Source organism: Colias croceus, chromosome 4 (genome assembly GCF_905220415.1).
Source record: "Colias croceus chromosome 4, ilColCroc2.1".
NCBI lineage: Eukaryota > Metazoa > Arthropoda > Insecta > Lepidoptera > Pieridae > Colias > Colias croceus.
Genome location: NC_059540.1, coordinates 1,362,228 through 1,376,179, shown reverse-complemented (window position 1 = coordinate 1,376,179; position 13,952 = coordinate 1,362,228). Strand labels below are relative to the sequence as shown.

Sequence of the window (13,952 nt, the reverse complement as noted above, 5' to 3'; positions counted from 1 at the left end):
CAGATAGACTACAGCTGGGTCAACACTGCGGTCCCACTGCCCAGCAACGCAGAAACATACTTAATAACATAAAAAGTTATTAAATAAGAAATTTTTCCAATTTTATGCAATCAGATCGTCGACAAGATAATAGACAGACGAACGTTTCTCCCTTTGGGTACGGAACCCTAGAAAATGATTAAAGGACACGAAAATGTTTAATTTTAACGTATAGTAGGAAAATTAAATAATAAAACATATTTCACTCAAGAACCATCTTATAATCTCAATAATTCTTATCTACAATTCATTGAAGTGTATTCTTGTACAGTAATACCTTGAAATGCTTCTCATTACATCTAACATTTACAGAGACTTAGAAATTTCCATGAAATAAATCTGACTATTGAATACTCAATTTATGAGGAGTAGGCAATGGTATAGTTAAAAAGGTGTAAGTAGATAGGTTATAGTCTAAGATCCCACCGCAGGATTAGTGCGTTCACAGTTTTTTTGCTAAAACCAAACTTTTATGTATATTTATAATTAGGTGAATAATATATATCGACTAGATTGCCAGTCAAAATTTGGCCGCAAGCATTTTTAATAAAAAAAATTTAATCGATTTTTCGGGAAACATTTCGTTCACTACTTATTTATATGAAAATTTACTTTTACGGAAGGCCGAATACCAGAACATTCTATCATTTTCACAATCTTCGATTTTTTTTCAATCCATACCCATCAGACTGAACAATTTTTGCTAAGACGTCATTAATTTTAAATGAAAATATTTTATCTACTTTGGTTGTCCAATATAATAAAAATAAAACAACGATTCAAATTTATATTTTCGTAACTTGTGTTTTCGAGTTTTTTTTATTCATTTTAATTTGGCACACCAACAATAAATTCATTTGACAGTGATAAAATTAACATTATTATTCAATATCGGGGTCGAATGTGGGGAACTTAAAATCTGTATCCGCCAAGTTTTCCTTCATCCAGTTTTCGACTTCTGTTTCCATCTCCCCTTGGAAGTAATCGCGCCAGCCTCCAACCTTACCTGATACAATTTAAACACAATTATTCCTCAACATAATATAGGTAGTTATATTAATTACCTAATAATGAATATAGTAAAAAAAAACTAATAAAAACCCTTAGAGAATATATTACAGTATAAATACTCTAAGAAAACAACCTTAAATCTTGTAATGATTGTATTGTCACCGATCCTTAAGTTTATTTAAAGTTTGAATAAATCTGTCCATTTAAAATGGGTCAAAATTGAGTCTAAAAGAATCGGTTACATACAAACATGTACTTTAAGGTGAAACTAATAACAAAAATAAATTATATTTTTCGTGTACTCAGCGTATGCAAAACTATAAGCCACGTCACGAGTGGCTGAGTTGGTCAGGCATCCGCCCCGGAATGGCGCGAAAGGATGCGGGTTCGAGTCCCGCCACGTGATCGAATTTTTTATATTCTTTATAAATTTATATTTAGCATTTGAATGCCATAAAACCAAAAATATCAATTTCAACTATAAGTCCCTTTGAGCTTTGTACACAGAAGGTTAGATACCCTGTATACTAGCTGTAAATTCAAATTCAAATTCAAATTATATTTATTTGCAAGAATGTAGTTACAAATTATAGATGTTTTCATTACAATATTATGTGGCTAATACATTCTACCCATTTATTGGGTGTGCAAATATTAAAAAAGAAAGTTGATTAGTTTAATTATTTAAATGTACACACAATTCAATTTTCACAATTACGCGAACGCACTACGATTTACACGATTATATCACTACACACTTCACTTATCACACACAATTCAGTTTACACTACTTCAAAGTCATAAATTCTTCAATGTCATAAAATTGTTTTACCATTAACCAGTTCGTCAGTTTATTTTTGAAAAGATTTACTGGTAGTTCCTTGAAATTGTCCGGTATTTTATTATATATTTTAATAGCCATAAATGTTACACTGTTTTTAGCTTTGTTGATTCTACACGTTGGGAAATGTAATTTGTTTTGGTATCTTGTCAACATATGCGAATTTACTTCTCCTTTCTTCTTAAAGTATTCCGGGTGATATTTTACAAATAAACATACTTCTCTTATGTACATGCAAGTTAAAGTAAGGATCCGTAATTTACTAAACAGAGGTCTACAACTGTCTCTTTGGTTCAAACCGCACAGAGCTCTGATACATTTTTTTTGTGAGACAAATACCTTCCGCAAATCACAAGATTGTCCCCAAAGAATGATTCCATATGAAAGTACAGAGGAAACGTAGGCATGATAAGCATTTATTGCTGCATTCATAGAAACAGTATCTCTTAGACGCCGTAATACGTAAACGAAACGATTAATTCTGTCACAAACGTAATCAATGTGTTTGTTCCATTTTAGACCTTCATCCAACAAAACACCCAAGAATTTATGATGATCTACTTGTTCTATTACTTGGTTATCACACTTTATATTTAGGTTTATTTTGGAGCAATTCTTAGTATAAAATTGAATTATTTTTGTTTTTAATAAGTTAATTTTAAGATTGTTGTCTTCTAACCATTTTACAATATTTTTAACTGCTTCATTTATATCTCTCTCGTACGTTTCCTGGCGTGTCGTGGCCATATCGTAGATTTGCTCATTTCATGAATTGGTCGCATTTCATGAAATGGTTGAATGTCTATTGGCCACATCATGATGTGGTTTGAGCAGATCAATGATAAGAAATCGTTTCTCGATATGGCCAACTAAACACGCGGTTTTTTCATGAAATGATCAAAATTATTTGATCATATCGTAAAATAGTTACATTAATGATTAGTAGAGGCGCTGCAAGTGCTGTGTTTATGTGATGAGATGGCGGCTTTTAATTACAATATGAAGTAAGTCATAGCAAATAATGTACAACGAAGAGGTTTGAGTACTATGGAAACTGCGGATATCTCATATTGAAGAAAAAATGCGTCTAAAATCCTATAACTGTATTTATACATCCTACTAGGTATATTATTATAATTGGTTCTTTTCTAAAAAGCGATTTGCTTCTGGCACTCGCCGGCCGCTGCCGCGTTGCCGCTCGTGCGTTGTTTATCAAAGTCTAACCTAACATACCTACATATACATGTCATGGCCATGTCGTAGACCTTAAACGTTGTGGTTGTAATTCTATGAGAAGAAAAATCACATACCTTTTCTAATAAAGGCGGTCTCTCCATCTATGACACCCAAGTCTTCTAGTACTTTAGTTTGATTCACGGCGTCGTTCTTTTTGAAATTCTCAAATTTCAAATGCTCGCAAAGTTCCTCGATTTGCTCCTCAGAATATGACTTGCCGTAGAATTTCGCCATACGTTTTAAACAACCAGCGAGGTCCTGAAAGTATTTTCTTAATTAATAATTTACCTACTTAATTGGAAGCGTCTCTTAAATAAATGAAGATATACAAACTTTAGATAAATCTTCGTAAAATATGAACAGCATGTTTGGATGGTGTCGTTTCTCCCAGGCTTCCTTCAAATGTGCGAATATTGGTGACCATGGAACTGGAAGTATGTCATATATGCAAAGAAAATTATATCAGTATCGCTATTCAATTTATAGTGTCCGATAAAATCTGCTCTCACGTGACACATCTGCTATACAGTATACTTAAAATTTTAAAAGGAAGATCTACTATCTCTATCAAAGGATTATAATCTGTAGTCCCCGCAGTTGATTGTAATCAAGAAGCTTATATGAAAGCACATAATATGTAAGCTTCTTGATTGTAATACCTATTGATGTTAACTATTTTACGGTGACATAGTCACTTAAAGTCACTATACACATCTATTCTATACATATAATAAATCTGTAAAAGGGTCAATTCTGTACATTGAAAATATTGAAAAAATAAATAGCAGGGGGTGTTACTGGATCGATACCAAACCCAAATATGTGATTAAAAAATTTTTTGTCTGTCTGTCTGTATGTGAAGGCATCACGTGAAAACTAACGGTTCGATTTCGATGAAACTTGGTATAATTATACCTTATTATCCTGGGCATAAAATAGGATACTTTTTATCCCGGAAAAATACGTAGAAAAATAAATAAATGCGGAAGCTAGTTAGTAATAATCCTCATTGATTCGATTTTATTAATAGTCTATACCTATTATTAAAATTGTAATAACTTCATACCAAGTCCACGGCGGAGTAAGCTCCAAAACACGCTGAATTCAACACCAGGCTTCAAAAACTTAAGTTTTAATATATTGTAGTATGACACCATTACATCTCTAGGGTCTCTAATTAAATATACCACCTGCAAATTAAAATAAAATAGTAAATATAATAAGAATACATTATACGCGTAGTTACATAGCCGACGTTCGTTCAAATAGTTTCAAGTTAAGTTTTGTTTTTCTCAATTTTTTATTTCCATAATTTTTGATATAAGTTAAGTACTTATCTGTAAATTATTAGTGAGCACAAATGATCAAAATCTACGAAATTGTTACTAGAATACCTAAGTGAATTTTTACCTACGCCGAAAATAAAAATAACACGCCTAAAAAAGTTTCACTTCAAAAGAAAATGAAATGTACCTTCGTTGTATCGAGAAGATTTGGTGGTAGCAGAGATAATGGCAGGTGACATTTTATGAAACGTGGCGAGGGTGCGTCCCGCAGTTTATTGACCCCGGGTTCCAATACGCTTTTCAGAAATTCCCTTTTATCCACATCATCTATTTTATCAAGTATAGTTTTCTCTGACTCCGGTGTTAACATCAAACAGTAACTGAGAAGTAACAATTAATTATTTAGCTGTTATTGCATTTAAAATAAAGTAAAAACATATTCTTTAAGCTTACTAGCTTTCCGCCCGCGGCTTCGCTCTCGTTTTCAAAGAAAAACCCGCATAGTTCCCGTTCTCGTGGGATTTCCGGGATAAAACCTATCCTATGTGTTAATCCAAGTTACCCTCTATATGTGTGCTAAATTTCATTCAAATCCATTCAGTAGTTTTTAAGTGAAAGAGTAACAAACATCCATACATCCATACTTACAAACTTTCGCCTTTATAATAGGATTGAAGTGAAACGTCTTTATCGGGGTTGGAAAAAAAATTAGTGTAACATTTTTTCGTTACGCGCCATCTTTTTCTTATCCCTACCACGCGTGATTTGACGTATTTCTGTAAAGTTGCATAAGTCAATTATTTTTTGAAAAATAAGGTCACAAAGAAGTTTCACTTCTACACTAGTACGTACACATTTTTTTTATTTACATTTTCTTTAAGGTTTAAGGTTTTTTTTATTTATGTAATTTCAACTTACTCTATTAGCGGGAAGCGTGTGTCCATGTCCACCGATTTAGCTTTTTTATAGTCTAGGTTATTATTTAGAAGCCATAGCATCTCTTGAGTCCACGTAGACCCTGTATTATTTTTTAACATTAGAGATATATTCCTTAATTCAAAGTACTGGCTGTACCGCGAATAACCCACAATATAATATCAATTATTTTTATAGCTTCTGTGTTAATCTGGTACATAAGTTTAAGGACTGCCAGGAGTTCTAAGTAACATCAAAATCCGATCAGTAGTTTTCCCGTGAAAGAGCAACAAACATACATAACATAACTCCATCATTCCTTACACACTTGGACATTTATGATATTTAGTAGATAATAATAACTAGAAGTATGATCATAAGGAGTCATATTTTCACGGTAAAGTATTTGTGGTATAGGTAAGTATGACCAGAACAACTTTTGAGAGAAAAGTAATTATCCTTACCTATACAGGATGTAATCGTTAAGTGTGCACAGGCGATTATTTCGCAGCTATTGCAGATATCAAAATACTTGAAACTGATATCAAAAGCCCTTTACCCTTCTTTACCTAATGAGTAAAATGACAATAATAACTTTTTAAAAATAAATATCCAAAAATTTTACACTAAATTAGTACCTATGAGATACATGACTATCCTAAACATGTAATATGAAAAATATTGGTTCTTTTCTTTGAATTTGTGCTTAAATTACTTACTTAGCAAATTTTTATTAAAATTCATTTAGAAACTGTAAGTAGACCTCGATGTGGAATACAATCATGGTATTCCAAAACGAGGACGTCACTTCGAACATTTGCTTTGACCACAAAATGTATGGAAAACTAAATACTTCTTTGGATATTTCCCGTTTTATTTTTTAAAACTTATTATTGTCATTTTACTCATTAGGTAAGGGGTTTCGATATCAGTTTAAAGTTTTTTTTTTTATATCTGCAATAGTTACGGAATAATCGCCTGTGCACACTTAACGATTACACCCTGTATACTTATACCTTATCCTATACAGTAAATAGAAAATTTTCGTAAAAGGAAATATTCCACGGTTTATTACAATAAATCTCTCAAATTATTTTAATTATTTACAGAACTGGTTACATGCCCTGTGGGTAGGTATCTACCTACATGCATTTACGTCATACAAATATTAATTGGAGGATAAAGGAGTCTTCAATATAAACATATGCAAATTGAAACTGTATTAGCTTACATAAAAAACTGCGAAATGTTTGAATGCATTTTTCTTTTTAGTTACTTCAAAAAAGAAAAAATGTTTCTTCGGAGTAAAATCTATCTTCTGTATTGAGGGCATATTCCCTTCGCCTGGAGGCTAGAGGTGCTATTACAAAATTCCACATGGAGGTAGAATAATTAAGTATATATTACATAGATATATTATAGTGTTACCTGTTCTCGGATGAGCTAAGAGAAACACGTCATCCGGTCGCACTGCGAAGTTGTAGATCTGTGGCCCGAACGTTTTGTACGAGTCAGGGAAGAAGTAGCGCTTCGGGCCCACGTATACGAAGCCTTGCGTTTTTTCTAAAAATATTTTATATATATAAAAATATATATAGATTTCATAGCCATATCGTAGATTTGCCCACTTCATGAAATGCTCGATAATTTCATGAAATGGTCGCATTTCACGATGTCGCCAACTTAACCCGGCTACGGTTGCACGGCGCGGCGTTTGGAGCAATTTCATTTGTTCTCTAAATTGCCCCTGCTTGCCTTTATACATCACAATTAAGGAGCCAATTAAGGATGCAATTTCATAATACTTCAGAAATGCCGAGTTTGGAAGGTGTTCCACAGATGTATAGTGCGCGGTAGGAACTGACTTACGAATTATAGCAGACGCATCAATATCGGTCCTTCTTTTTGGTCCACAATGCCAGACAGACAGACACAAAAACAGAAGAGTTTGATTGAGAATTCATCTGAGAAGTCAATTTTCTAAAGCTACTTATAAATTGGAAAATAAATTTTAAACATTTGGAAAAAAAAACTTACGCGTGCAACTGAGGATTTCTTCTAGAATTTTCTCGTCAACATCTTCAATAACAGGAAGATTGCTTTCTGTAGACATTGTTATGTAGGTAGTTAATTATCTCGCTACAATTGTTTTACTGTATTACTTCGTTACAAAATAGTTTTATATACATCCATCGAAAATGTACCTATATATAATTATTCCAAAATAATAATAACTAATAAATATGCTAAGTCGTTGATAAAATTAATTACCTACGTTACGTTTAATTACGAATTTATATCATCTATAGAGAAAATAGATATAGGTACGTCAATTTTAATTTTATACCATCGCCACGATACTTTGTGGAATGAATAACTGCGACTGGAATCTGGTTTTACTTATATATGGAAGATAAATATCTACTTTACCGGTAATTTCCATAATAATACCGTGTAGTTAATGATAAAATTAAAATATTTAACTTATTTTATTTCCTTTTAATTACTTAAATTAACTTTTAATAAAGTACCTAAGATACACAAAAGAGCAGTATTTTTCACTTTGTAAGAATTTATTACATAGATAAACTTTATCGAAGAATATGTAAGTGATTAATTACTTTATTGAAGTGAAAACTTCTTTAGCGTCGTTGGGTATAAAATCTTAAACTCGCGTCAGGACACGTGGCCTGATCGAAAAAGCGTAAGACGGATGTTTTTTTAGCCCTTATAATCCATGCGTAAGACGGATACCATTCCAAAATATCAAACATGCTGAACGTTAATAATCAAGTTTTCACTTCTGCCGGCACTCCCGGAGTGCAACCCGTCTTTTTTTTAATACTGAAAGTAGGTACTTTATTCAATATTCAAGGTTGTATTCACACATAGACTACAGCTTGGAACACTGCGCCACCGCTCTGCTACGCAAAAACAGACTAACATAAAAAATTATTAAATAAAAAAAAATCCGATCGTCGACCAGACACAAGACGAACGTTCCTCCCTTTGGGTAGGGGACGCTAGAAAGTGTTTATAGAGGACACGAAAATGTATAAATTTAACGTCTAGTAGGAAAATGAAATAAAACAAATTTCACTCAAGAACCATCTTATAATCTCAATAATTATTATCTACAATTCATTGTAGTTTATTCTTGTACAGTAATACCTTGAAATGCATCTCATTACATCTAACATTTACAGAGATTTAGAAATTTCCATGAAACAAATCTGACTATTGAATACTTAACTTATGAGGGGGCTAGGCAATGACGGTACAATTAAAGGCCGCCAATAGGTATGTCGCGTAGTGCGTACGTCAGTCGCGCTTGTCATATGTATGGAAATTCATAAAACCTTTCATAGCTAGACCGACCACACGCACGCGTATTTCCATACATATGACAAGCGCGACTGACGTACGCACTGATGGTCGGTGAAGTTCTGCAACTGGCCAAAAAGGTGTAGATAGGTTACCATCACAACATTCGATCTCAAACGGCACATTACATATATGCATACACGTTCAGACGTCAAAGTAAGATGGCATGATCCAACTAGCGAAGAGACAACTGACATAAAATTAGCACATTTCGATGTGCCACTCTCCGAGGGCTAAATAAATAACCTATCTACACCTTTTTCTCATAAAATCATTGGTCATGGTGTTTCAATAAAAATAAAAAAACTAATATTACAACTACATACTAATGTTAAAATGTGTGATTACATTAATTGTTTTACATTTTCTTTAATCCAGCATATGATTTAATAATGTCTTGTTTATTTTCTATTAATAATTTTGTGTTTATATCTATAATCTTATTATTTAAATTAATTATGAATTTCATTGAGAGCCAACTGCATTTTTAACAAACATGTTTGGAAGATAACTTACAATTTTAATTTTTACATGTATTTACAAAAAACATTGTTTCTTCAGAGCTATGACTTCCTAGTTCCTTATCCATTCATCAGTAGATAAATAAGTTGTTAAGTTAATATAAATATATGGTATTACTGTACTTAATTCACAAGTAAAATAAAACATAGCTACGATAAATTATTTACAAACCTTCATTTTAATTAAATTATATATAAAATATTTCATATGCCTGCAATGAGAAATACATGTCATTTAAATAAAATATAGTACATACATTTTTAGACTGATTTTCCAATACCCAGACAACATATAATAGAAAATAAATGTCTTTCATTACTTTGGGTTAAATGAATATTATGGAATATGGACCATCTTCACAATGACAGCGTTGGGCAAGTAGAGGCAATTACCATAGTGTAGAGGGCGTCCTAATGACTATGATCACGCGCCATTGTAGTTATTCACAAACGCCGTAAAGGCCGCAAACATCGAAGATCATTAATTGTTGAGCCAACTATATTTAAATTCTTACATTGATAATTGAAAAATCAATCTAAATCTCAAATAATAATAATACATAAATACTTCATCAATCTATGTTTACATACTGTTTCTATTTTTACAAGTTCGAGCACAACAATGTTAAACAAACTTATTACAGTACGATCCAAACTTACTGGTGGTTCGGAAATTAGGAGCAGGTGCGATGTGCCATTAAGTTTGAATTGTACTGTACTTATATTAATGCAAATGCATAATAACTAGAGGAGATTACCTATATTTAAGTTTGTATTATTATACAATATAAAGGTTTTAAACACATATCTATAGTAATAAGGACAGTTAAATTCACATTCAAGATACATGTGCCTCGAAAAACATAATATAAAAAATGTGTGTTCAGTATTTTTAGCTTCGGCACTTAGATCGCGACAATAGGAGCATTAAAAAAAATTAATATGTAAATAGACAATTTGGACATCTTTTTCCTGAGATGCTATCGAAATAATCGCATTTATAATCTAAGAACACAATAATAAAAATGTGTATGCATTTCTGCTGAAAATAGAAATATTCTGATGGGTGTTCAATATTTGGCAATAATTTTTTACTGAGGGGTTATCCGTTTAATTATATTGTGATGTGTTTTAGCATTTTAATTAAATTCTGAAAAAACTTGATAAAAAGGAATGACAAAATTGTTTCCTTTATACATAAATTCTTAATTGGAATAAAAAGACACATGCATCTCATAACATCAAAATTAATAAATTATTATTAATTATTAAATGCAAAATTATTGTAAAATCTTGGGACAACACAACTTGAGTAATTAAAAATTCTGATAATTATGAATAATCATTGTTCAATGTACATAATATGGAGACAAGAATATGGAAGTGTCACAACAACACAATATATACAAGTTTGATATTAAACCTCCACAAATAAGACCCTATTACATAAACTCTACCATTTAATTGAAGTAACAGCCCCCCTAGCCAAGTGGCTTTCTGTTAGCGTAGCGTTCAATAGAATAGACTGTTGACAAACGTATCTACAGCTTACGTCAATCTCATACATTCGTAGTCTATTGAACGCTACGCTAACAGAAAGCCACTTGGCTAGGGGGCTGAGCACTTTATCTATAACTAGCTGTGCCCTGCGGTTTTACCCGCAGTGCTCCACTCCTGCGTAATGATACATAGGCTATTTAACACAAAAGAATTTTTCAAATCAGACCAGTAGTTACTGAGATTAGCGCGTTCAAACAAACACTTCAGCTTTATAATATTAGTATAGATTAAATGCAAGAAATTGTGAGACTTGCATCATAGGAGAAAATGATAATTTCATCAAAATGATAATTATTGATCTTTTGTTCTTTTTTTTTAATTGTCAAACTACAAAAAAGGTTTAAAAACCTGGTAGATAGAGTAAATGCTATCAGAATAAATCTAATAAGACAAACATTCAACTATAAAAACTTTACAGCACATTCATTGCATACATTAATTTTCACAAATCCATTGAGTTAGAACTATCACACATCAAGGAAGCAAGCTTAAAATAATCTATTTTGGTTGCTATTATACTTTAAGTGAAGTCCCGTGTCCCCGTAGTGGGGTAAGGGGCAGATGCATTATGCATACATCTGTTTCACTGATCGATTTTCTTTAGGGACAAGTAGGTGATCAGCCTTCTGTGTCCTACCAGACCGAGACATTTTTTTTTCTTCGTCTCGAACCGGGAATCGAACCCAGGACCCCTCGGTTCTACGCTCACGCGTCAACCACTGTACCAAGGAGGCGGTCGAATATATAATTAAATTTCTTTAAAAAGAAACATCTTACAATGTTTGGCCAACACTGTATCTATCTATACCTTGACCGCAGTGGTTATACCATACCTAGTATGTGCGGTGAGGCGGGGTGAGGGGGGGACAGGGTAAGAATGAGCACGAGTTAGAAATAATTGGAACGGTCAGTACTCTCCCCCGCCTCACCGCGCACATACCTAAGGCGCGGTACAGCTGTTGCGGTCAAGCTATACTAATAATTGTGACTTACTTTCATACATCATCTTCACCTATGCCTACTTGTGTGTATTTATTTACTCTGGCAGTGTAAATGCAACCATTTCTTAGTCACACAGTGTGCAATAAAATTATTGGCAAAATATAGTCAAATATTGTAAAATAAATACACTGAATTATAATTGTGTAAAATAATAATAAAATGTGTGACATTTTGGCATAATTCATTGGACGTCCACTATAACGTTTTGAAAACATGGACTACCTACTTAGATTATGCATCCAAACATTACTTGAAAACTCATTTTATCATAAATTACATTAGAATATATAATATACAGCAAATTCATCATTGCACAATTTGTAGACTTAATATATTGAATTTTAAATTGAATTAAAATGAAATTTATGTCATATTATATTACTATTTACTACTGCAATTTTAGATATTTTACAGAATGTTATCAGTCAGAATCACAGTATTGGGTCAATATTATGAATCATATCCAAATCAATAATTCATTTCTAATGCCTCCTCTACACTACTCGCGAAGTTCCTCGGCGAAGTTCCTCGGCGAAGTACTCGGCCGAAGTTGACTGAAGTCCGCGGTGCTACACTACACACTCGTTTAACTTCGTGAGGAGCGCATTCTATCATATTCCGAACGCACTTTGGGTAACTTCGTGCCATTTGACTATGGGGCGCAAAAACCAACAACAAACGGAAATCGGCCGAGGCGAGGTAAAGTTGGACGAAGTAAGCCGAACTGCCTCTCTACATTATTCTATTCGTCTAACCTCGTTCAACTTCGCGAGTAGTGTAGAGGAGACATTAAACTCAAGAAATCAAATACAAGAGAACACTACACCTTCACAATATTTACGCTGGTTGCGTTGTTATAATCATAAAATACGCCAACTTATTTGAAATATCTTAAATAATAAACATTGTACTTTATAGTAACATAACATCCACTCACTTGAATCACTTCAAAATAAATTATCACTGAATCTGAACAGTCTGTCTTATTCCTTCAGTCCGTTTTTAACCGTTTCGCTGGTGTTGTCGTCCCACTACTCTGCGAATTGGAGTCCTCGGAAAAGTTCATGTGGGATGATGCGAAATCTGTTGGCCCTTGGGAGTCACTCACAGTGGAGAAACCTGGAATAATACAGATATTCTATGAATAAAGTATTATATAGTAAAATAATTATAACTTAACATATCCATGGCCAATCAAATCACAAATAGTTTTTTAAGATAGTCTATTAGAATTTTAGTGGGTCAGTGGGTATTTCATATCCAGGTTATGTGGAAATGTAGAAAAATCGATTACTATAGTATATGGTCAAATTTTTATATGTATACAATATTTTTAAAAACATAAGATGAAGCAGTTATAACACCGCATATATTGCGTTAATTCTATCTCACATGTATTGGAATCTTCAGCCATTCCGAAGTTTGAGTTCGAGGAATCGTGCATCTTTTTTGGAGTCAAAGTGTTTTCTTTATTTTCCCGTTTAGCGGCATGCTTTTTCTTCTGTTCATTCGTCGATATCGGCACCCATTTATATATCTTCATGGTGGTTTCACCAATCGTCACCCATTTTTTCTCCCTGTAAATTGAATGAAAACATGGCAAATAAAAATTAATTTTACAATAATTTTAATTTAGAAAATGAAGGAAATAAATATTACCAATGGCGAACTTTTTCAACAGCTTGCATGACTCTTTTGATATCATCTTTGACTCTGTTTCTTGTGTCCGCACGCGCTGATCGAGACATTTTGGAAATTTAAGGATGTCGTGGAATTTATAAACCGCTACAATAAATTAGATACCTATATTTTAATTCACTTTTGGAACTTTAATTTAATTATGATAACATACGCGGTTCAACACATTCACATTTGCCTAAATCCGCCATTTATTGAATTGACATTCACATTTTAATTTTTACAAAATATGTCAACCCGACGCGACCAAAAACAAAATATTTCTATTTTCTAACACGATTTATTTATTAAATTGCTACACGATCGATTTTATTAGTTATAGAAAGGGTAGGTAAAATAAACTATTTTCAGTTCATTGAAATTTAATTTATTTTCCATTTTAAGCAAATAGGCAATAGACTAAATGAGGATATATGGCAAGTCCAAATAGATAAACGAATCTATTGTCTACGGGACTAC

The 13,952-nt window shown here is 32.7% G+C and overlaps 2 protein-coding genes across 2 annotated transcripts; both read right to left on the bottom strand.

Annotated features, from left to right (window-relative positions):
• Positions 1–854: 854 nt before the first annotated feature.
• LOC123691207 (sulfotransferase 1E1-like) lies at positions 855–7,512 on the bottom strand. Its single transcript, XM_045635501.1, has 8 exons — positions 7,366–7,512; positions 6,757–6,891; positions 5,332–5,431; positions 4,601–4,793; positions 4,194–4,317; positions 3,461–3,555; positions 3,202–3,385; positions 855–1,045 (listed from the first exon to the last, which is right to left on the bottom strand). Exons 1-8 carry the CDS (start codon positions 7,439–7,441, stop codon positions 921–923), a joined length of 1,032 nt encoding a protein of 343 aa, XP_045491457.1. The 5' UTR covers positions 7,442–7,512; the 3' UTR covers positions 855–920.
• A 4,285-nt stretch (positions 7,513–11,797) lies between these two features.
• On the bottom strand, positions 11,798–13,851 carry LOC123691110 (B-cell CLL/lymphoma 7 protein family member A). The gene is made up of 3 exons (XM_045635348.1): positions 13,455–13,851; positions 13,188–13,372; positions 11,798–12,914 (listed from the first exon to the last, which is right to left on the bottom strand). Exons 1-3 carry the CDS (start codon positions 13,541–13,543, stop codon positions 12,787–12,789), a joined length of 402 nt encoding a protein of 133 aa, XP_045491304.1. The 5' UTR covers positions 13,544–13,851; the 3' UTR covers positions 11,798–12,786.
• Between the last annotated feature and the right edge of the window lie 101 nt (positions 13,852–13,952).

Excerpts from the sequence above, each read along its gene's own strand:
- LOC123691110 (XM_045635348.1), bottom strand. The coding sequence starts at position 13,543 with ATGTCTCGATCAGCGCGTGCGGACACAAGAAACAGAGTCAAAGATGAT. Across the intron at positions 13,373-13,454 it reads GTTGAAAAAGTTCGCCATTG|GGAGAAAAAATGGGTGACGA; the intron begins GTAATATTTATT and ends TTCAATTTACAG. Across the intron at positions 12,915-13,187 it reads GGCTGAAGATTCCAATACAT|GTTTCTCCACTGTGAGTGAC; the intron begins GTGAGATAGAAT and ends GTATTATTCCAG.
- LOC123691207 (XM_045635501.1), bottom strand. The coding sequence starts at position 7,441 with ATGTCTACAGAAAGCAATCTTCCTGTTATTGAAGATGTTGACGAGAAA. Across the intron at positions 3,386-3,460 it reads TTTACGAAGATTTATCTAAA|GACCTCGCTGGTTGTTTAAA; the intron begins GTTTGTATATCT and ends AAATACTTTCAG. Across the intron at positions 1,046-3,201 it reads GACCGCCTTTATTAGAAAAG|GTAAGGTTGGAGGCTGGCGC; the intron begins GTATGTGATTTT and ends AAATTGTATCAG.